Source organism: Ciconia boyciana, chromosome 2 (assembly GCF_034638445.1).
Source record: "Ciconia boyciana chromosome 2, ASM3463844v1, whole genome shotgun sequence".
Classification (NCBI taxonomy): Eukaryota; Metazoa; Chordata; class Aves; order Ciconiiformes; family Ciconiidae; genus Ciconia; species Ciconia boyciana.
In genome coordinates, this window is record NC_132935.1 from 14922001 (window position 1) to 14945838 (window position 23838).

General features: G+C 39.2%; 1 protein-coding gene across 3 annotated transcripts in view; it reads left to right on the forward strand.

Moving 5' to 3' along the window:
- Positions 1-11608, forward strand: part of TAF2 (TATA-box binding protein associated factor 2) — a 64176-nt gene extending 52568 nt beyond the window's left edge. For all 3 annotated transcript variants that reach the window (XM_072851977.1, XM_072851978.1, XM_072851976.1), the window contains 2 exons: positions 31-136; positions 10574-11608. In XM_072851977.1, the coding sequence (XP_072708078.1) occupies positions 31-136; positions 10574-10839 (372 nt within the window). In that variant the 3' untranslated portion in view covers positions 10840-11608. The remainder of the gene's footprint in view (positions 1-30; positions 137-10573) is intronic.
- The last annotated feature ends 12230 nt before the right edge of the window (positions 11609-23838 follow it).

Consider the following 23838-nt stretch of genomic DNA (forward strand, 5'->3'; position numbering starts at 1 on the left):
TTTGCTTATTTTTTTTTCCTGATATCTTAGTTCTCAAACTCTCAAGAAGAGGAGGAAATTGATATGGACACAGTTCATGACAGTCAAGCCTTTATTTACCATCATTTGAATATGTTGGAGAGACCATCCACACCAGGTACAAGTAAATTTATTGGCAAAATGATAGTATGAATTTTTCAACTGTTTCAGTTGTGGGGTTGTTTTTGCTCCTGCTTGTTCCCATACATACAGTGCTGGTAAGCGTTAACTGAATTCAAGGAAGTATGTCAAGAGTGCATAAGAACATTTCTTCAGCTTCCAGTATATTTATAGATAACTGTGTACCTGTGTATTTTCATACATATCTAAGTAAGGCAAGTATGTATTGTGCTTATAAAAGTGAAAAGCTAAGGAATGAATAAAATAACATAAAGCTGAAATAGAACCCCATAAGCAATTAGGTAAAACTTATTTTGCCATAGTTGTCATTTAAAAAACAATAATTTTGAAGATTAACTTAAAAAAAAAATAGTAAGACTATTCAGGTTAAAAAAAATCTAATCTTAATTATTTATAACTTAAAATCAATAGTTAAAAAACATGCAAGCCTCAAAGATGCTTAGAAGGGGTTTTCAAAGTTGAAAAGGTTGCGTCTATGAGTAAAATGGTTTCATTTCAATCACTTATTTTCTTTGACTACTTCTCTTAGTATCTTTTTCATACAATATTTGGCAAAATTACTTCTCAAAGAATAGTGTTCCTTAAAAATCTTAAAGGAGGCTGAACTTCATTGATGGACTTCCACCTTCTTTGCTTATCTGTCGCTTCTACCTTCTTTGCTTATCTGTCACTAGCAAAGAAATTCAGTGCTTAGTCTAATTTTCTCAAAATATTTTAACTGCATTTCTTAAGTTTAGTTCCAGAATGTGACAGTGGAGCTAAGCTGAGGTCGTGTGACTACATAACAAGCATTTTGAGAGATCTTCGGTATACATCCAAAACAAGATTTTAAGGTTGCAGTACTGCAATGTGTAAAAGTGAAGTATTTGGCCTTAGAAGTAGGATTCAGAGTAATTACCCTCTTGCTTGTTTTTCTGTTTTTATCCAGTGGTTGCCTAATGTAAAACACAAGTAGACCTTAGCAGCAGGATCTGGAACATTGGTTCCGTCTTGAGTGCCCTAGGTCCTGAGCTACGCTGACAGGTGACCTCATCTGCATTCCCTGTGACCTGGCAATTTAGTGGCCCCGTTTAAGAGAAGAGCTGGTGGATATTCCTGCTCTGAGTATCCTGCTGAGGCTGGTGTCTTGGTGCTGGCTGGGGGTGTGGAAGCTGTAGGCTCAAACTCCCTTAGGGATTAGGACTTACGTTTTTACTTCCTTGGCAGATGCTCTAGCCACTAAGGGGTTTTTGTTTTGTGGGTTTTTTTGTTGTTGTTTGTTTGTTTGTGTGTGGTTTTTTGTGGTTTTTGTTTTGTTTGGGGGTTTTTGGTTTGTTTTTGTTTTGGGGGTTTTTTGTTGGTGGTTTGTTTTTTGTTTTTTTTTTTAATAAAAGGTAACTGCTGTCATTGCTCAGCTAACAAATTAAGTTTGTATGGGGACATAAAACACAGGGAGGTCTAGCTTCTGGATTCCAGATGGCCTTTGGTTAATGACATGTGCCTGTACAGCCAGCTCCACCAGGATGGATTTGCTGTTAGATATGTAGAGTAGCAAAACTCAGAACTTTTTGTCTAAATCATAGGCATTTCAGGAGAGTAAAGGGGAAGGCTGCATATAGGTTGCTCTCATAAACTTAGGAGCCTAATTCTGCAGAACCTTTACTTGTTCTCTCAGAGCTGCTTTGAATTTTGTCCTCAGTGTTATGGTCAACCATCACATTTTCTGTTACGGCAAAGAATGACACATCCAGGTCACACGAGTGCAAAGCTGATCCGCTGAGGATTAGTATTTATAACTCTTACATGATATTTTGCAACAATTTTTTTTTTTTACTAGGTTTACACGCTCTATGGAATATAAAGTCATAAACAAAACTCTGCCAAATACTTCACAAATAGGACTTACGGGACCCTCTGTCCGCCAGCTCTGTGCTCCAGCACTGTTGCATATTAAGTTTGCACTAGAGTTCAGAAAGGGTAAGGTCTGATCAGGAAAGGAGTAATGGCTAGTTGACTGCTGCTTTTGTAGACCTACAGCAGACAAAAGCTACTTCGAGTTTCAGTTGTGTGCTGAACGACCTTCTCACCTCTGCCATTCAGGCATTCAGCATGCTGGAATACATTTTCTTTCCTAGGTAATAAATGAGACAAATGCTGTTTTTTGCCACAGAATTCATTTTAAATAATAAGCCTTTGAAAAGCATTATTTTGAAACACTTCAGATTAATTTCATTATCTTTGGTTTGTGCGGTTAGAAACAGTTCCACTTCAGATATTCTTTGCTTCTAAAATTTCACCTGTTTCTTATTCATAGCATTTTTCTTAGAAGCAGAGATGTATGAATTTCAGACTGAGCAAATAAAGACAGTTCAATCTTTAGGAAATGGTATACTTCTGAGAAGAAATGCCAAACAGATGGGGAAGAATAAAGGCATACGTAAATAAAATTGTTCACACATAGGAGTGTTCTGTTTTACAAAGGAATCGCAGATAATATTTCCTGAGGGCCTTTGAGTTTTTGCAGCAATGATGGAAGATGGATGCACTTCAGTGGGTGATTATTGTGAAATAGATTGACAACAGGTTCTGAAATGGTCTCAGTATCTTGTTAGTAGATCTGTTAGATCTTGTATCTGCCTCAGTTCTGAGACTCTTACTTGGAACGCAGCGAGCTCTTAGTCCATACTCAGTTTTCCTCTTGCAGCTGTGGGTTATGTCCCCACATGTCACATGAAGTGTTAGTTCATCAGCCAAACACAGCCTGCGAACAGCAGCTGCCAGGAGGAAGTTCATGTTGGGTCTAAATCCTGCCATATCTGTGTATTCTTTTCTTTTTTTTTTTTACACTCTTCACACCACCCTGAATGATAATTTGGATTTGTTCAAGTTAATGTAACCCCATAAAGCCAGGAAAATATTATTTTCCTTTAAAGCTTTTCTTCTGTATGCTTCTGCTCATGGATGTGAAAGGTTAGGGTTGAGACACTCTGCAAGAGCAATAAAAGAAGTCTTGTACTACAACTCTTGCAGGATTACAGGTTTTAGTACTATAATTACAGCACCTTTCGTAGTTGTTCATACAGAAAATGTTTTAAATCCTACTAAAGCATCCTGTCTACGATAATAGAACTGTGGACTCTGGTAGTTATAAGGGATTCTGAGCATTTTTCAAGAAGTTATTAAAACAAAAAAAAAGCCAGTTGTGAACTGTCTGAAGAATGCCATTGTGTTGATTATTCATCTGCCCTAAGGACTAGAAACATGGTAGCCTCCTTTGAGCCTCTAAAGCTGTGCAAGGTCACGTTTCTAATGCAAGAACAGATTTTTATTTGCTACTAAATCACCAAGAATAGTAGTAACACTCCCTACTCTTATCTTAAGATCAAAAGAATTTAAGATCAGATTTCGTGTAAGCAGTAGATTTAAACTCTCGTTTCAGACTGTAAGGTGACTTGTCATACGTTGTTGGCTTCAGTGAAATCAGATTAAGATATGCTTCTTGATTTACTTCAATATTTCGCTCATCTGAAAGTACAATACTTCAAAAGTAACCTTGAAAAAGTTCTGCTGTATGTGTCAGTGGTTATTGATTGGTCTGTTCTTTTCTGCTTCCAAAATAAATGCCTGGCTGTAGCCTGTGTGATCTGCCAGTGAAGTTACACATCGTTATGGCTCAACAGGTCATTGCTGATAAACATTTAATTAGAATTTTCCCAACTCTTTTTGGTAGTTTGATAGTTGATACAAAGCAGTGTCCAATTCTCTCTTTTCTTTATTTCTACAAAAGAAGAAAAAAAAGTAATTACAGTGATGTTCTCTTTGTGCACTGGCAGTCCTTTTTCTGATCACATTCAGGAGCAGTGGGCTTTGAGGACACATCCTGAGCATTCAAACTCAGATCAGAAAAATCCTTTGGCTATTCTATTAATCCTTTTGCTGTTTTCCAGGATAATCAAACTGGGAATTTCCACTGCTGACCTTGTAGGTCACTCTGTTTACCATGTAGATGTACACAAAGCTTTGAAGGTCTAGGCCACAGTCATACATGTTGATTGGATTGTGGTCTTGTTTATTCACAGTTCCTGTCTGCAGTTTCAGGAAATAATGGTTTAGCTGGATTGAATTGTTTCTGGAACAATTTGAAACTGGATACAGTACATACTGCAGTGAACTGTAGAGGGAAACTACTGTAGTCATTATGTTTAAACAGTACAATTACAACAGTAGATTTGAGCTTGTGGTGCAAATCACTGTATTTCGATACAGTAGTTAATAGGAATTCAGTCTGAACTGTATAAAAAGCCCAGTCTTCTGCAGCTCAGCAGAGGTACCCAAGTTAGCTGTAAGAACACAAGTATCCCAAAGCTCAGCCATTAGTTAGTGGCTCCCTGCCAAAAAGGGTTATTGAACATCAGCACACAGACAATATATATATAAATGAACACTTCTTGGATATGAGGACACCACTGACACTGATGGATTTTTGCTTTACTTTTTAAGGAGGGAAAAGCTGTTACAACTGTTCTGTTAGACTACCCTTTAATAACATGTAATATTAATATAATATCTGTTTGATAGTATCCATTGCACATATGTTGACTTTATTAGCTAATATATAGCTGTTTCCAAACTGGTAACTCATAGGCTTTGAGGTTCTGTAGATAATTTTGCCTCACTGAAATAGTATGTGATTAATTGTACACTTCACAAGGAAAGGGTGTTTTTCAAGTGCTTTATCCTAAAGTGCATGAAAGCAGCTTTAATAGAAACATAAGCCCTACAGATAAAGTGACAACATAAATGAGAATTTCATCAGTGTGTGGCTGCAGTGTGTCAACTAGATGATTTAATAAAAACCAACATAATAGTGTAGCTGTGACTGTCTGAGAAAACAACTGATCACTCTCAAACCTAGAAGATGGGTAAGGCTAGCAACTAAATTTTCAAGTGAACTACCTGAAACTGTTAGAGGCACAAAGTATTCTGAATTGACTTACTGATTTAAATGTTCTTTTTCTCTAGAGTAGGGAATACTCTAGAATTTTCTAGATTGAAGTAAATGTAGTGAAAACAACACCACAGTTAAGCTATTATTTTAATGCAAGGACAGAGCAATATAGTTGTTAAATGAAAGTCAAATGAGGAAATTACTAAAACAGTTGCCAGTTAGAAGTATATTTTAGTTAAATCACCAGCTCGTCTATGCAATACTTTAGCAGAGGCTGTCCTTTGGTATAGGTGTACGGAATTATCTATCTGGATATAAATCCCACTAAAAAATATGAAGTCAAATGAATCTGCAAATTGGAACTAGTTAAATTTTTAATGATGGAGCCAAATTAACTGATTTGTTTAGCACATCCTCAGAAAACTTTTGGTTGTGGCTTTTTTTGTGGGTTTTTTGGGGTTGGAGGGGGAGTGTTGTTTGTTGTGTGGTTTGTTTTTTTTAATTAGACCTTTACTTCTCACTTTCAAACTTTGAATTTTGTCATATGGTCCTTAAAAGAACACTCTACTAGACAGAAAATGGATAACTTTTTTCAGTTATATATAATTTGAAAATTTTGCTTCTTAAGACAAATTACAAGACACTTGCATTCTGGAAGCTTGGAATTATTTATGCTTGGTAACTTTCTGTATGTGCTTTGTTGATGGTTCAACAGATGCATAAACACAGCATTAAATTAAAAAATAGTATGTCTTGGGTGTTTCCAGGGTAATGGTAAAAAAGAAAAGTAGAAATAAGGAAAAACAGGGTAATTGTCAAAGCAGTTTTTAAGATCTTTTCAGCTTTTTTAGTGTTCTCCCTTTAGAGAAAATGCTAGCCAGAGCCACAATTCAACTGCTAGGCAAAGAGAATGCATTATTTTTCTCATTAGCTGGCTTTCTTTGGGTTCTGGGAGAGATATACTAAGTACTCGCATGCTTGTGTTGATGTCCCTTTCTTCCCAGAGGTGGTCTGTGTCAGGTTCTGGAGCACCAGCCTGTCCTCAGCTGAAACACTGGACCCATGGGCCTTACCCTTTGCTGTGATTTGTGAAGTTGGTTTCTCCCTCTCTGACGTTTGAATAAATCAGGGTGCAAATGGGGTCATTTTTAACAAGTGTCAATTTGGAAAAGTCCTATATGAGCCAGCTGTTTTAAATAGATGGTACACGCAAAGAAACAGAGACTGTAAGTCTGTGGTGTCCCACCCTCTTCACACAACATCAGAAATATAGGAGAGACCATGTGGAAGATCTTATGAAAGCCTGTTGGCATGTTAAAGTCTCAAGTTACGTGTTCCCAAATTGTAAAGGTTCAATAACTAAATAAGAGGAAATAGGTAAAACACTGCCCAACAACATTGTTCGATGTTTGTGTAGCAATGATTCTTAAAAAGAAAAAAAACTTGCCCTAGATAATTGATGAACAGGATATTATAATTATCTGACAGCAATTTTTATTATGACAGAAAATGTTACTTTAAAGCTCATGAAGATCTAAACCCCTTTCATTCTAAAACTAAACTACGAGATCTGTGTTTTCATATTTTATTCTCTCTCACAGTATCTACAGCATTTGTATTGGTCCCTGTGACAAGGTGTCCACAAAGTTTCTGATCTTTCTCCCATAGGATAGTAATCCTGTCTAGTTTTAAACGCCTACTCAGCTAGCTGGAACACCGCAAAGCCAATAATTATACTGGAATCTCCACATCCCAAACAGAAGGAGATCCAAGTGGATAGACACATGCATGTGCATTTTCTTCCAAGGAACGCCACTGACCACTTCAGAAGCAAGCTCCTGGGCTCACCCTCCACTTATTGTGTGTTTCTGTGATTTGAGAAACCCGGGTTCCAGTCCTGCTCCCTCTGCCAGGAGGAAGTGGGTTCCCTGCAGGAAAAGGGAGTGCTCTGTGCCTCCTTGCAGTAGTCCTGCTACCCCCGTTAATATGAGGATGATATTAATGCCCTGTAAAGCAATTCTTATTTAGCCTTGCTTTCCTAGTTTGGCAGGTTCCCGGCATGGGCTTTAAGTAGATATTAATTAAAAAGAAATTAAAATGAAGAAGTGTTCTGCAAGTTTAACAGTGAATTTTACAGGTACAAATCTATAAAATTTTTTTAGAGCTTTTACAGCTCCGTCCATTTTACAGACAACTGAGTTCGGTAGTCTGCGTACATCTTTTCTGAGCCATCATCCAGGATCAGTATATTTGATCCCTGATTTCAAAGCGCTCTTTAACAGTAGGAGGAAATTTTCTGGATAGTTGTTATTTTTGCGTTTAAAAACCCAACAGATTATAGCTATCATTGACCTCTCTGAAGAAAGTGTATGTACTTGTAGCACTGGCTCAGTAAAAGTAGATTTTGTAATGACATTCTTTCATTTTTTTATTGACATTTGTGCCATACTACCAATATTGACTGTCTCCTTAAGCATCAGTAGCCCTTGAGTTGCAGTTGGATTCCATTTCTCCCCTTCCTGAAGAGCTTCCTGCCTTTTTCAGTTTCCAGGTGCTCATCACCACCCCTTCAGTCCTGTTGGCTGAAGCTATTGTTGTATTTGCTCCCTAACGTGCTCCAGTCAATGGTATTTAACTGCTTGAAATAATGGATTTTTTAAAATAATCTACCTGAAAAAAGTAAAGAAGTGATAATGCAGACTGTTGCCTTAGCAGAGCTGGTAGTTCAGTAAACAGCAGGAATTTTGCACAAGTGGCAGGTAATGCAACAGAGTCAAGATGGTCTGTTTGATTCCAGCCTTGGTCTTCACTGGCACTTGGCACTACTGCTGCATCATCCCTGCAGACTTAAGCCAATGTCCTTATACCAGTTATACTGGGTTAAAATTTTTAAAGCACTGAGGCTTAGCTTTGGTTTGAGGTTGTTACAAATGTAGTGTCTAGACTTACAGGTTCGCTTTCCGTATAAAAATAACTCCACAATTTGGAACTAATGGAACTGTGAAATTTTAAGCGTTTGTGTCATATGTGTGGGTTTTTTTGTTTTCTTTTAAGTTGACTTTAGTTTGCCTTACATCTTTTAATGCATCATGTACCAGTAGCTTGAGAACATGTGAGAATGCGTTCCATACCTTGGATAATCTTTTGTACATCTTCTATGGACGAACACTGATCAGTCATCCTCAGGCTTTTTGCCACGACCTTTATTTCTGTGTTACTAGAAGCTGTGTTTGTGTCACTGCAACAGTTCACCTTTAACTGCTGTAGCCTATTTTAATGGTGTCAAATATTGTGTCCTTTGGTTTTCTGAGGTACAGCCTCCAACCATTCCTTTTCTAATGGCCCGAGTCAGATATGCTCCTTTTTCTACCATTCTGTCTTCTGTTTCATGGCTGGTTTTGCATGCTTGCAGCTGCTAAGGAAAATTTTCTTGCTTAAAAGCTGTATGCTTTAGAGGAGTGAGCTCAGGTTACAGGGATAAGTTTAGGTACCTAGTTTAGGTAGGAGTTTAAGAGAAATATAATTGGAAATTGTTAAATTGTGAAGCAATTTTGTATCTTTTTGCATCAAATACAGTACACTTGCATGCTGTCTGCATTGTTGAGAACTGCTCCAGGTAACAATGTAAAAAAGTTGTAGTAACTGTGCATTGAAGTCAGCAAGTGGAAGTTTGAATTTGTGTGCATATCTTCTCTCTGCCCTAATATACATAAAGTGAAGTCATTGTGAGTTCTAACAATAAATCTTTGCATTGATAACATGAGCATACTACTGCATAGTTCTGATGAAATAAAAATTATAGTTTTTTAAAATACTTGCATATTAGAGATTTTAAGTCTGAAGGAAACTATTGGACTCTAGTCTGGCCTCCTTTGTAACATCAGCAGAATTTTATATTGCACCATATTCACATCTTGCGGTCGAGCCCAAACATATTTCTAGAAAGACACCACTTTTGCTGTCTAAGACTTTAAGCAATAGAGATTCTACCGTGTCCCATAGTAACTCATTGATTACCCTCACTGTAAAAATGTTTCGTATTTCTATTCTGACTTCTAAAACTGGTTACAGATGTGGATTTTGTTTTTTTTCCAGCCATATTTAAAAACAAACAAACAAAAAACAGAACAGCTGTACTGTCTAGAAACTTTCCTATATATGTGCTTGATTGAATCAGTTCTTAATCTTTTGGATAAGGCTAGGAAGATTGCATGGAAATCTTTCTCAATGCTTGTTTGTCATACTACAGGGAGATGGATCTTCAGACTTCCAGAAATCATTGCCATAGACGAATCTTTCTTGCCTTTAAAGATACAAAACCAACCAACCAAACAAAAAGATGTACTGGAAAAAAAAAAAAAATCCATTTTCTAATATACAGAAAAAGATATTTACAAAGTATATAACAATTCCTTGTTATTTAACAGGGTTATTTTCGCCCAAAACTGGAGGGGGGGGGGGGGGAACCCCAAATATTTAAAGCAGTTGTGAAGAAAATCCATTTTAAGTAAAACTTAACCAAGTAGTTGCCTTCAAAAATCTGATGGTGCTTTTCTACATTTGTCTAGCAGTTAAAGCACGTTCTTGCAACGTGAGTGACTTGATTCAATTTGTGCCTAAAGGAATTCGAGCTTTCCTACCTTCCAAGTGTTTCCCCTCATTAACAATGTTATTCTTAGATTATTGCCCTTTAATCGCTACTATTGAAGCTATGGCAGTTTGTGTGAAATAATGAAATATTAAATGAGCCAAAGAGAAAATGAGAAAATGGTTCAGGAATTGAGAGGTCATGGGTCAGATTTTCTTTCCTCAGATTCAGATACCATGCTTACTTGATATATAAGTAGTTCTAGTGTATTTGTGAAATATATACTAATAAAGATGGTGTAATTGTCTTTATTGGAATTAGCTTTTTGTTAAAGAACAAAGCTTTGTATAATCTTTCAAGTAGGCTAAATTGGTTGTAATGCCGTTTTTGGAAAAAGCAATTTAATTCTTCTGTTCAGTATCAAAAAGCTTGTGTGTCCTTGCAGGGAGCTTTAGCTCCTGACTAAAAGGAGTTCGCATCCCAAAACTGCACTCTGATGTATGCCAGTCCTGCACTTTGTATCACAGTTTTCATAAGCAGTTCTATTTTCATTATTCATGGTCTAGTGGCCTTCCTACTCTCTAAAAATCAATTTCTGGAGGCTAGTATAACTTGCAGTTTCTTAGCTCTTTACAGTTCCTAATTGTCTGGGGTACATTTATACTTTTGAGGGAGGAAGGAGTTCTCTGTAAAAATTGTCAGTAGTACGGGAGCATTAATGGCATTGTTCAGAGCCTTTTCTGAAAAGCCGAAAAGCTAATGGTACAAGTATAGTAACAGATTCTGTGCTTGCCTGTTTAAATGATAATGTAGGTGTGATCTAATATTTTAGAATTTCTTATGTTTGAAAACAATGCAAGTTAAACATTTATTAATCCCACTACATCCATTTTTTTTAGGTAAAGAACAATCTTCGGGAGAGATGAACATACACCCTGTCTCAGCAGCTCCACTGTCTGTGTTTAGTAAAGAATCAAACTCCTCAAAACATAGTGATCACCATCACCATCACCACCATGAGCACAAGAAAAAGAAGAAGAAGCACAAGCATAAGCATAAGCATAAACATAAACATGATAATAAAGAAAAAGAAAAGGATCCCTTTGCTTTCTCTAACAGTCCAGCCAGTGCACGATCAATCCGGTCCCCGTCACTTTCAGACTGATACCGATGGCTTCTCTGGAGTTCAACTTGCAATATTCTCTGAATACTTAGAAGGATGTATATAACTATAGCTTCTATCTTTTTTTATGGAAATAAGAATATGTGAATTGCCTTAGCAATTCAGAAGCTCTGCCACCGTCCTCATTTGAAGCCTTCTATTTGCATATGCGGTCGTTGAAATAATCTGATTCAAAAAACATGTTATGATTCTGAGTCATTTTGTATTTCACTGTTCTCCACACCTCCCACTCTTTTTTCCATTTTAAACAAAGAAAACAGCCCTTTATGTAAGGGCCCCATGTCCACTGGCAACCCCCTGCACATCATGCTGACCATGTGTCCTGCCAGAATCAATTATGTTTTAATCCTTTGAAGAATATTATGAGGCAGAGTATGTTTTAAGCAGAAGCCAATTGCCAGACCTTTGGTGAAGTACTGTTTCCAGAGTCGTATTGTATAACCAAGTGTAGACCTCCTGAGAAGACAGGGATTTTCTGTAGTCTTCAGTTGAGCTGGTTCTTGCTTTAACCATTGCAATGTAATGTCAGAATTTTAAGAACAGTGTATAGAACATTTGCCTTTCTCGGATACTAAAACTCTTAAAAAATTCCAAGCTGCTTTTAAGCTGCAGGTATTTATTATGGACGTGACCCTTTGAATATGATGACATTCTGCAATTATGTTTTTGGAATTTTAGCACAATGCTTAATGCATGTTTTGTCCTGTAATCAGGCTTTTAAAAATCCAATAAAGTTTGCAAATTATTTTGACAGAGGCAGAATTTTTTCTTCAAGCTTGACATTGGAATACGCTTTTGAAAGATGGCTTTACTAAAATTAAAAAAAAATATTTTTGAAAAGCTTAAAAATGGAAAAATATATATTTCCTCATGCTGAAGGGTGGTTTTTTGGAAGCAGTCTATATGATCAGCTCATGAATCCACAGGAGAAATACATTAGTAGATTAAGCTAGGTCTGGGACTTTAAATGATGGATACATTTAAATTTAATCAGCTGTGTTTTATGCAGTGTACTGTTTACACCCAGCAAATGTTTTATTTAAAAACTTAGGGTTTTAGAAGTTTTGATAATAGACATAAATAATCCCTGCCACTTTTTATGTATTTTCTTTATTTGTATGTAGAGGCAGGGGTTTTATTTCCATGCACTGGTTGACTTCTGTTGCTGAGAGTTCACATTTGGCTTTCTAGAAGATGGTTGTATTTGGGTTAAATATTTTTAAAAATTTTTCCCAAATTCCTGTGAGAGACTGCTTCTCCTTCTTAGGGCAAAGAGAGAAAGTTCAACAGGGACCCAAGAAGACTTTTTAAAACCATATTCTGTTTCATTAAAGTTAATAAATACTTTTATATTATATACCTGCTGTTGAATCCTGTAGTTTTTCTAATACCAAATTATCTGTAGAACAGAAGGATGATAGACTCAGGTATTTTGTAATACATGTGTACTTACTTTGTTATTCAAACACCATACCCCTGTAATACTGTGTGGGTAGTTGTGCTAATCGTTATACTCGGAACACAAGTTAATGTATGTTTGGCCTGGATTTGGACGTGATGGACCTGGGCAGCATCGCACCATATCCTTGGGGGATGTGGTGCTTGTCTGCTACTGTGCCAGCAGCTCTTTGCATTGGGTGAAGCCCACCTTGGTGTGATCTGTTTCCTCTCTAGCAATGACTGCGAGCTCTTACAGCTTACATGAGCTAAAGGTGCAACAGGAACAGGAAAACACCTAAGTGTGGGTAGAATGAGGTCCTGAGCATGTTTTGGGTAGACTAGCCATGTGTACAGCTCAGCTTACCACCTCTCTTGGGCCAGCAAGCTGTTGTGTTAGCCTCATGAACTGGGAGTCACAGGGAGAGGTTGGGAGGCTATAGTAATAGCTCGATGGAAATATTTTTAGGTGTTTTTCCCTTGGCTAAAGAGTGAGGTAACAGTGCCAAAGGTGTTTGTGGGAGACCTGGGCTAATAAGCAATGAAAGCTGGCATTGTTTTGGGACAGCGAAGGCAGATGCATTTATGTTTTAAAAATGAGGTCATGGATAATTTAGGCTGGTGTAGTTTCTACTTTTGGAGACATGGATTTACACTCTGAGGGGAAACGTATTGTTTAGTGATGCAGGCACGGAACTGAGGCAGAGCTGTAACACGGTAATTCTAGCGTCATGTTTAGCTGTATGACTTTTAAGCGAACTATTGAATATATGCTAAGGAAATATGGTGAAGACACCGTTACTAGAAAATTGGAGGGGAAAAAAATCTAACACGACTTTTCCAGTGCCATTTCTGAGGTTATGTCATGGTCCTGGTTCAGAATATCCATTAACATGGTTGATGGAGTACAAAGGAAGTTTGAGGTCTGCAGGGCTTACACCATGGACAGGCAGTGCTCGCAAACTGGTAGGTGTGCTCAGAAGTCCGAACAATTCAGCAGATTGCACAGGTGATCCAAAAGCCGCAAGCTCAAATTCAGTAGGAATGAATGTGAAAAACTGAACTTGAGGGGAAAATGAAGTGCGTGAAAGCAAGCTGTTCCCCCCCATCTTGCAAGATGCAGGGAGGAAAAAAAGCATCTGGTTGCACAGAGGTGAGCGACTTGATACTATTGCAAAAAGCAAAACTCACTTAAGGGTTAGCAGGAATTTTTTTTTATATAAGATGTGAAAGTAATTATTCTACCAAGTGCCAGTGATGTGGGGCAACGCATTTTAAGAAATAGGTGGGCAAGTTCCCCTAAATGGAAACAATAGGTAACATTGCGTATAAGAAAAAAAAATAAAGGGAACTGAGTATTCCCGGTCTAGGCTAAAAGAAGTCTGAGGAAGGAACTCCCCTCTAATACCTAAAATATTGCTACAACAAAAAATGTTCATCACTTGTTCTTGATATTTCCTGTGGGAAGGAAGCGATTAGCTTTATTTGCAAGAAAAAATATTTTTGTTGAATGTTAAGATGGAAAATAGTCTAACGGGCACCTACTGATGATGTGAAAGCTCTTTGCGTGCAGGTTTTTAAGCAGCAGATGGGCAAACATCTGCAGGGGGTGTTTATGGGATGCTTCGCACTGCCACAGTGCGGGGACCTTGCTGCTACAGTGCGTTTTCATGGATTCTTTGATCTTCCATTTTTGTCAGTGAAATTACTGTGGATGTGATGGGCACTTGTGGGAGGCTTAGGAAACAGAGGTCTCTGCCTGCCAAAGATCTTACCAATTGCAGTTTAGCTTGGGTTTTTCTTCTACTGAAAAATTAATGATTATTTCAAAGTTATGACCTGACATGAAGTTAAAACTTTGTATTTGGACGGTGGACTAAGCTCTTTATCCTCGCCACCTTCAAACCTCGTAGGGTGGCTGTAAGCTGTGCAGTTGATTTTGGTCTGGGTTCTGATTTTTGGTTAAAACTTCTGGTTTATAGTGCACTCTCCTTGACACAAAAGGAGAAATATTTGATTTACAAAATCACAGAATCATATAGGTTGGAAAAGACCTTTAAGATCATCAAGTCCAACCGTAAAAGGTTTATTTAGGTGGGGTAGTATCCAAATACTGGAAGAATACGCACTACACACATAAAGTAGAAATGCACATGTTCCTGAAAATGCACAAAGAGGGCAAAGTCTGGAGAATTTATTTTGATATCTCAGTTTTTAACATGAATTCCTTTGTTTTGTTCATTATAAACATTATAATGCACGTAAATGTAGGGAAAATATGTAATATTAGAAGACCTATATGCCTTTTAATTGCAGACTTTTCATTTATCTTGGTTTTTTTCTTTATTTCTCAGCATACTTATAGAATAAAATGTCCATGAAATAACTGCTGCATCTCTTAGATTTGTAGACATGCTCAAGTCTCTAATTAGGATATAGCTTTTTCCTTAGGTGTCCGAGTAAGCAGGCGTTTCAGCTTTGATCGGTTCGCTACCAGGCCCTGTCAGTCTGTCCTGGTGCTGCGGAGGAAGGACAGCAGGATGCGAGTTCTTTGAGTTCTTGGGAGAGCAGGTACCATCTTGCTATCATAAATTGTGCAGTCCCATAAAGTACTCCAGCTGGCATTAGGGTTTGTATCAATGATGACAAGGTATCCTTACACTGTTTAGCTTTTTAGGATATAAAAACTCTTTAGTTTTAGTTGATTTCATATTCACAGAAATCTGATAATTTATGTGATCATTTATCTGATAATTCCTTTTAATACAAGGAATTTTTAGTGATGTCAATATTTTTAGTTCCTTAAGACAGTTATGTCACAGAAAATTAGGAACCTGATTTTTAATTCAGCATCAGTATTGCACTGCGGCCCTTAAAATACATGCTGTAAATATAAAAGTTTTGCATGAGATTTAATTACTTTTTATATTTATATACATGTATAAAAATATGTATTATTCATAAAATATATATTTGTTTCCTGCTTTTATAATTTAAACAGCAATAGTAATATATGAGTGTTTGCATGCACATTAAGCCATGGCAGCTAATAGATAAAGTCTGTTTTATTCCATAGTCACCCGATATCCTAAACATAGTTTTGCTAAAGGCATTTCCAAGGTTTTCTTTTATTATTATTTTTGTCCAGATAAATCTACAATGTTAGTGACCTTTCTTGATGTAGATAAGTCATGATTTCATTAGAAAGACTTTGTATTTTATTGAAGCGTGCTACACCTAGTATGGTGCGTTGGAAGAAAAGCACGAATATTTTTGTGGTAAACATCATAAAGTGACAGCAAAAATTGAAAGCGTATTTAGCCAGATTTTTTTCATTTCTGACTAAAAGCAAAACTGCGTGGGTATGCTCTGGGCTGATCTAACAGCTTGCCACCGCTGCAGCAAGGAGCTATTTCTCCCCCCAGCTGCTGACCCGCAGTCCCACGTTGGATTTTGTGGGTGCTGACCGGGCTCTTCTGGGGCCCGATACAACTCTCTAACTTGCAAACAAAATCGGGCTCATTCTTGCTGCATTAGCGAGCTGAAACTTTTGGGCAGAGGCTGAGTAGGCAGCGAGGCTGAGGCACGGGTGTGGAGCCGAGGGTGGAGTGGGGAGAGGGAGGGAGGGAGGCATGAGCAGGAACAAAACCCTCTTTGGCAGCAGCCGCTGGTTCCTTTGGCTCCGCGGCTCCTTGCGACTTCACTCCGAGAAAACAATACGATAGGGTGAATTCAGGTTTTTACATCTGCGCCTCTTTGGGAGTCTTAATTTTGTTGTGAATTGGTTGAGTGAATGTTTTGAATCGGATTCATTTTGGAAATTTTGGAAGGCTGGAGTGAGATGAGCTGACGTGACCGGCAGTTATTTTTTTCTTTGCTGTGTTAAAAATAAAAAAGGAATGGCCTCAACAATAAATGGCAAAAGAAATGCTCTTCAAAAATTACTCCAAAGGTCGTTTCAGGTCAAATAGATTTTTTAAAATTATTTTTATTCTTTTTTTATTTTTTATTATTCTATTTTATTCTATTCTATTTTACGTTTATCCACAGAATTGAATTTCAGAAGAGTGCTAATATGAAGCATTTTGTTCTGAAGATGCACTTTTCATTTTCTAAATGTTCCTGTATTTTATAAATAAATCATACTGTAAAATAGAAGTAACTGATAAAACTTCTACATGAAAATATGCCCTAAAAAGAAGGAAAAAGTTTGAAAGCACATTAGGAATGAAAGCACATTCCAAGACCTGGTTGACTCTTCCCCTTTTCAAAACCTTATTTCAGGAAAAAAAGCCTCTTCTGGAAGTTATCTGTTTCTCACCTTTCCAGGAAAAGGAGGGATGACTCAAACTCACTCATGATTTAAAAGCTGTTTGAGTTCGTGTGAGTAACCCTCTGTTTCTCGTGGGTGCTGGAACGGCTTGTGCCAAGCCTTGCTGTCTGCCTGGCTGTGGGTTTCAGCGCGGGACCCAAAGGGACACCGTGAGAGCAACGGAAAGGTGGCCACAGTCTTCCTTCAGTGCCCAGCTACAGCGTATGTAGAAGCAGTCCTGGACATGTTTTACCTTACACTACTGGTTCTGCTGAGCTTCTAGTCACTTATTTTGCTAAATCTTTCAAGTTTTTTAATGCCTTAAACTTTGGCATTATAGAAGAGACTTTGGTCTTTTGGTAGGTCATCTCCCACCCGGGAATCAAACTGAAGTATATGTGGGAAGAACACTTTCTAGCAGCTTTGGAAATATCTGAGTACCGTTTTTCAAGTTGATATTGAAAGTTATTGACAGTGCATCATTGTTTTGCTAGTTTTAGTCACTTAATTCCTAATTTTTTGGTACACTGGAAAACTGGAGGTAGGAAAGCAGGAACAACTGGAGGTAGGGAAGAAGGAAGAGGAGGGACTGAGATGATCTGTCACCGCAGTGAAGAGAGACTTGGAGAGATTAAAGGTGTTGCGTCAGTTCTACCACTCACCTTCATAAGGCAGTTTCTACTGCTTTTAGGTATTTTGGACTCACCCATGGAGCTGCTGCCATCTTCACTTGTTTTCCTCCATTATTTCTTTACCTTCAATTCTTATTCCAGCTTATTGATGTAATAGTCATCTGAGAGATGTCCAAGCTTCAAGAAAGGCAGATCACTCAAAGACATCCACCAAAGCAGAGGGTTTAAGCTGCTTTAGAGCAGGGTGATGCCCTGCGCTGGGGGTTTGAGTCTCTTCTTGGTTTTTCATGGTCTGTTCCCAGCTCTGTGGCCAGCAGGCTACTACAGCTTATTTCTTCTCCAGGCATAAATGTTCCTTGTCCCTTATGGACATCTTACAGTTCCAGAGTCTGTGCAAGCACGCATCTTTCTTTTTCTTGTGTTTGGGGCAGTATGCATAGAAAATGTTTCTCTATCTCAAATGCATTTATCAGAGGATGCAGTCGTTTTAAAATGCTGGAATTCATGTGTTTGTTACTGAGTCCTTGACTAATTTCAAAATACTGAGCACTTTCAATTGCTTTAATTTTAAGACTCAGATTTTTTAAAATAGACATTTGTTTTTACAGCACTGAAAATCTTCCGGGTACTTAATAAAACACTCAGCACTTACAAGCTGGGACAAGACATAGAGGAGGAGAGAGAACAAAGCTTTTTTGTATGTCTCTTCATGGAAGAGAGAAGTGCAATTATGTTATAAGAGAATTGATAAAGGACTTCAAGGAGTTGGTTGTTGACTACTGCTGTGATGTAGGAGATATGAAAAATCTAAATAAAATAGTATGGAGAGGGCAGCTGAATACAGTATTATTTTTTTAAATAAAAGTTCAACAATTTGATTGGAGAAAAATGCATTTATAATATGAAAACAAGACACTGATAATGTGTATAACATATAACAGCTGCTTACTTTTTGACTGTTGTCCTCGAGTGCTGTATTCCTTAGTGTTAATTGAGAATGCAGCAAGAGCTCCCTTTCTTTTCCAGAGTCAAGCAGTTTATTGTGACTGAATACCTGCCATCTACCTGAAACTAAGAGCTTGGCTTTTCTCTTTTAATTTTCCTTTAATGATTTGTGCTATTAAGAATAGGGAAAGCTTCTAAATATATGATTTACAGTTGTTTGACAAAAATCAAATATACTTTGAACCTGATTTACCTGTTCTATAATTACATATGTAATGTGTGCTCGGCTGCACAGAAATACAATTGGGAATTGGTCTTTGTGCACAGAGGAGCTATGTTTTTATCAATATGTATTTCTGGTCGTGGTTCTGAGTCGAGCCGATGACTCCTACCTGTCCCTAGAGTCTGGGCCAATTTAGGTAATCGATGTCAGCAGTTGGAGCAGATGTTACCAGGCCATTGAGAGTCCTTCCAGCTTCCCCAGTTTGAGTGCTGGTTTTTCTCATTCATGTACCTTTCTTGTACTTAAATATGATGGAGGCTTCACCCGAGGATGAAGGGAAGAGTCAGTCTGGGCAGACTTTCAGGGTGGGATGATCCTCTTCCACACGCTGGGCTCCTGAAGCAACTCCTGACTATTACTTGCCTACTAGGGAAAAACAGGGAAGCTGTAAATCTTAGGGTGTTTTTTTGAAACTCTTATTTAAAGTAAAAATGAATTAGTATAAGGCATCCATAATGCCTTATACTGTTGAAAGAAGCTCCAGGTGGTAAGTTGTTGCATGTCTAGTACCTAGTATTCTTGGGGCTTTGACATTCATTGGAGGGACATGACTACCCCAGCTTTTTGGATCCTGGCATCATTCAGGCTGGTTTTTGTTTTGTTTTGTTTTTATTTCATCTGCAGAGTTCCTCTCTGTCAAGGCAACATGCCTCTCTCCCTTCAAATTACAGCTCAGGTCCTCTTATTTGCATGCAAAAGACTTCTCTGCCCTTCCGGGGAGGCAGGATAAAATAGACAAGAAATACTTGAGCTCACCCGAGCTGCAGTCATAACTGCCAGGGCTTTTTCTCCAGCCTCTCCTTCTGCGTGATGACCAGTCTGTTCATTGGCCACATCTGCTGTTCAGGCGAGTTGTTTAGGAAGTTTTGTGCGCCTGCTCATGCTGTACCAGCACCTTGCCAGGCTGGGGAAGGGGGAGAGACTGGAAGGTGAACTGTTGTGTCGCTCTTACAAGCTGAATTCACTGCATGGGCGAGGGCCACCTTGCACCCCATCAGTTCTCAGGCTCCTTCTCTTCTCCGTGCCCCCCTCCCCTTCCTCTTGTGTCTCCCCTCTTCCTTCCCCCCATTTTCCTTTCCTCTACTATTTTTTTTCATTTTCCACAGCCTCAGACATGAGCTGCTCAGGATGTCGACGTTTCAGACCCCATTGGGATGAGGAGCAGAACCAGGAGATGGAAGTATATTCGTGCAGAAGGTATCGGTACATGCCACCAAATAGTCTTTCATGCCCTTGAGACAATTACAGAGATGGTTAAAACTGTATGTGCATGTGTGCAGGTGAGGGCAGTCTGCAAATTAGCTGCTGCCTACTCCCATAGCATGTTGTTTTACTTTTTCAGAGGTTTGGACTTTCTCCTGTGCGTTTTCTACTGCTTGCATGGATAGCGTTCTGCCCTTGGCTGCCCGGCACAGCTCCGGCGTGGCGGAGCTGATCGGGGAGCGAGAGCAGCGCCGCTGCCTGGCACGGCTCTGCTCGCTGGGCTGAGGGTCACGCTGGCGCTCCAGCAGCAACCGCCAACTTGTTTGATCAAAACCGAAGCAGCGATTCACCTCCACACGCAGCTCGCATCCAGCACCGTGTTTACAGGCCAGCTTGTAAACAGGCAACTGAGAAGCATTTTCAACGTAGAGGAAAATAGGTAGTTTTGTTTAGGATTGAGTAGTTTTTTCTTTTTAAAAGGCTAGCCTTCTGTTAAACATATTAAGCATGTGAAGTTGAGCTAATCATGTACTATGTCCTTTCCATTCAGAGACTCTAGATTTTTTTAATATAAAATTTGTTTTGAATGATTGCAGGATTTTTATATAAACTGACTTTATATGGCACCAATCATGTCCTTTGGAGTTAATGCTCATATTAAGGTTTGATTCTGAAATATAGCAAAACCTCAGTAGGGCATATGGAAATGAGAGGCCCCGTTGTGAGCTAATGACCTCTGTGAATGAACGAACATGTCAGCACCGTAAAATGAGATACACTTAATAGCTTTTTACAATGGATGCTTGTATACGATACACATCAGCGTACTGTGAAGTGGCTTGTTATGATAAGACCATAATATAGAACTTTTCTGTTGAAAAGGTTCTCTCTCCCTACTTCTTGGGAAATATTTGTTCAAATAAATATGTGGGTTAGTGAGGCAACAGATAGTTATTTGTCTCTCAAGTGTGAGTAATGTAATATGAACAAGCACTAATGACCTAACTCCTTAATTCAACAGGAGATCCTTATTTTTCTTACACGCTAGCTTATTTCTTAATATTTTGGAATCCATTGCGCAGTGTGTGTTGTGTGTTCCCAGGGGAGCTGAGCGCAAGCTACAAGCTTTGGATAACTCTCAGTTCTGCTCAACTTTATCATCTCTTGGCCTCTCTCTTGAACTTCTTCAGCTCAGTGGCTGGCAACTATGTGTATCTGCTCCCTGAATCATCCACTAACATCTGCCTGAAATAAGGAAAAGACTCGCAGTTTTCGGTAGACATGAGAGGTAGAATTGGCCAAACCATCCACGTGATTTAGAAGTCTTTGCCCGATTTCCAGAAGAGACTTCAGCATGGCGAAATCGAAGCCCTGTGAATTTCTGTGAGGCTTATCACTTTGATACACAGCTGAAGCAGTTCAAAAAATTGCTGCCCCCAGGGCAGAGGCAGCAGCAGGGAATGGGAGCTTCGGGCTCAGCTGTTCCAGAGTGAAGTCTGGTGGTTTAGACTGACCCTGAGGAAAGCAAGTCAAATGTGAAATAGAAAGTTAAGCTAGCCCAGGGAGTGAGGGAACTAAGTGAATGGATCGAGAACTGGAACAAGGAAACAGTGACAGAATAAAGTCAAAGGAAGATCTGAGAGGGAACAGCAACAAGGAGGAGAAGCTGGGCATCGAGGGACAATGGGCAAAAATGACAAGACACAATCCCTTTGAACCGCAATCCCTTCCAGAAGTTGGGTTGTAACCAGAGGTTCAGGAGTGTTAGTGCTCCTGGGCAACAGGTTTCATAGCCGTTTGCTAAAATGTATGCTTTATTCCTCTGTAGGTATCAGTTACCAAAAGGATGGCAATCTACAACAGCTCTTAGTTGCCAATCTCTTACCTTGTGCGAGCCCAGTTTTCCAGTGCTGCTGTTGAACCACAAGAGTCAACATGCATCACATCAGTGACACACTAGAAGTTACTCTTCTTCAAATTCAGTCTTTTTAAAAAAAACCACACAAAGTATTCTCTTTGGAGAATAGGATTAAGGTTGCAATTCAAGTGGACATAAGACCATCTGGGCAACTTTACTCAGCTCCTTGGCATCAAAGTATGATAAGACGATCTCAAAGCAGTGTCTTGAGTGGGGAATGAGGCTGCAGGAGGAATCAGGTCATGCTCAGATCAACTCGGTCTTGTTCTGGAGGGCTGAATCCTGTTTCTGTGTCTCCATAGACAGAATTATTATGGGGTGCTGCCAGGTCATTTCAGGTATAATTTTCAGAAAAGGTAATTTTTAACTTTTCTGTTCAGCACTCAGCTTGAGATGCACAGCTCTGATTAGGAGAACTGCTGAGTCTTGATGGCTTCAGCTGGAGATAACAGGGGTCTGTGCTGCACACATCCTGCACAGCAAGTCTCTGGTAGTGCCTGTTACAGGCTGTAGTAGTAGTGCTATATAATGCTATGAAATCTAGAAACTGGCATTCTTGAAGTCTTAAGGCAGGCTCTTAAAATTAGTGGAAATAGTTTGTTAATGTCTCATCTGAAAATAGTGATAACGCTGTCTTTACCTCAAAGGAGTATTGTCACGATATTTTGGAAACTGCTTGGACGCTGCTGCAAGGACATCTCTTGATCGTCTTGTCCAGAGAACAGTTTTGAATGGTGCTCCATAAATAAAGAAGTCAGGAATTCGTATGCGGTGACCATGCTGGGCTGCTCTGTGTTGCTGTTGGTATCGCTGGCAGCACCTGAGAGATTCAGCTGGTCCCACAGCCGCAGTGTGCAGCTATGCAGCGTACGAGCAGCAAGGGTGTGGTTCTGTGCCCCTTTCTTCTTGGCAGCATTTAGCTTTGCAAAATGGATCTGACTGAGAGCAAGCTGGCTCAAAATTTCTGATCTGGAACAGCTCCCTGACTTGGTTTGCAGTGTGGTGTTGATGTGGGGAAGCAGATGGAGCAAGGGTCTGTAAGACTATCTGCTTGTTGCTGTGGATGATGTAGGTTGAAACAAGGGTCTATAGCACCAGGACCTGTGCAGAAAGCACCTGAATAAACAGGACACACTGGAGTCAGAGCAGCAGAGCCATGAATCAGTGTCTTACCAGAGGACATGCTCCAGGGGGAGTGAGAAGCTACAGTGGTTTGAGTGACTTGGAGTGCATTTTGGGTGATGGATTTTACATTTAGGTGACTGTGCTGATACCTCTAAAAGCATGCTAAAGCTGGTTGTTGCAGAGATATGAATATATGAAAAAGTGCAGGAGGAACGTTGGCCTACGTTGGTGTCTTCTGCAACACAAAAGTGGTCACTGTCTTGATCGGGTCCTCAGTAGCAGAGAAACGCACAACCAGCTGGGAGCTCCTTCTGCAGAAGGCAGGATGCTGTCCCTCAGCCATACTGCAAGCTCCCTTCAGTCTTGTGCTGCATGTTGAACACCATGTGCCTTCTCAGGATTTGATCACTATTTGTATTTGACAAGTGACCTTGGAGCTGGGATGAAATATCATTCACATCAGTGGCTACTTGCCATCCCTTGTTACATCTGCCTGCTTTAAGGTCATTGCAAAACATTAGATGGACTTCTGGTGAAAATAATTGGTTTTCTCTTTGGACAACGTTCCAAATTTAGCACATCCTCTCTGAAGCTTAGCAAAGCACTTTCCTGGAGCTGCATCAAACCCCAGTGTTCAGTGTTTAAAGCTTAGTGTTAATGCCTGTTGGAGATGATGTTGTAATAGTGAGAAGCCCCTGTCACACTTTGAGTGATGGTCTTGTTTTCTGGAAAGCTCTCTAGCGTCTTGGAGATGTCAAAATTTGGAATCAAATGCTGACTTTAATGCAGGAATGTTCCCCATGGGCCCTGATGTTTTATCCAAAAATCCAAACCTTTGTATACAATTGTTGCTGTTGATTTCCAGTCTAGGGGATTGTCTCAAATTCCCCCCAAATTTGGTGTCACCAAAAAAGCTCACATCTCTTTGCAGCTAATCAGAGAGAAGGGCTGGGCATTAGGAGATCATCTGAGTTTGAAGACATTGAAGGAACCCTGGATTAGTAGCTTTGGAGCTGAAGATTTATAAAGTAATTTTATGTATTATATTCCTTTTCCTGGAGGGACTGAATCCGTCTCTTGACAAAATGAGACATCCCTTTTCTGCTTCTCTCCATTCTGCACAGTT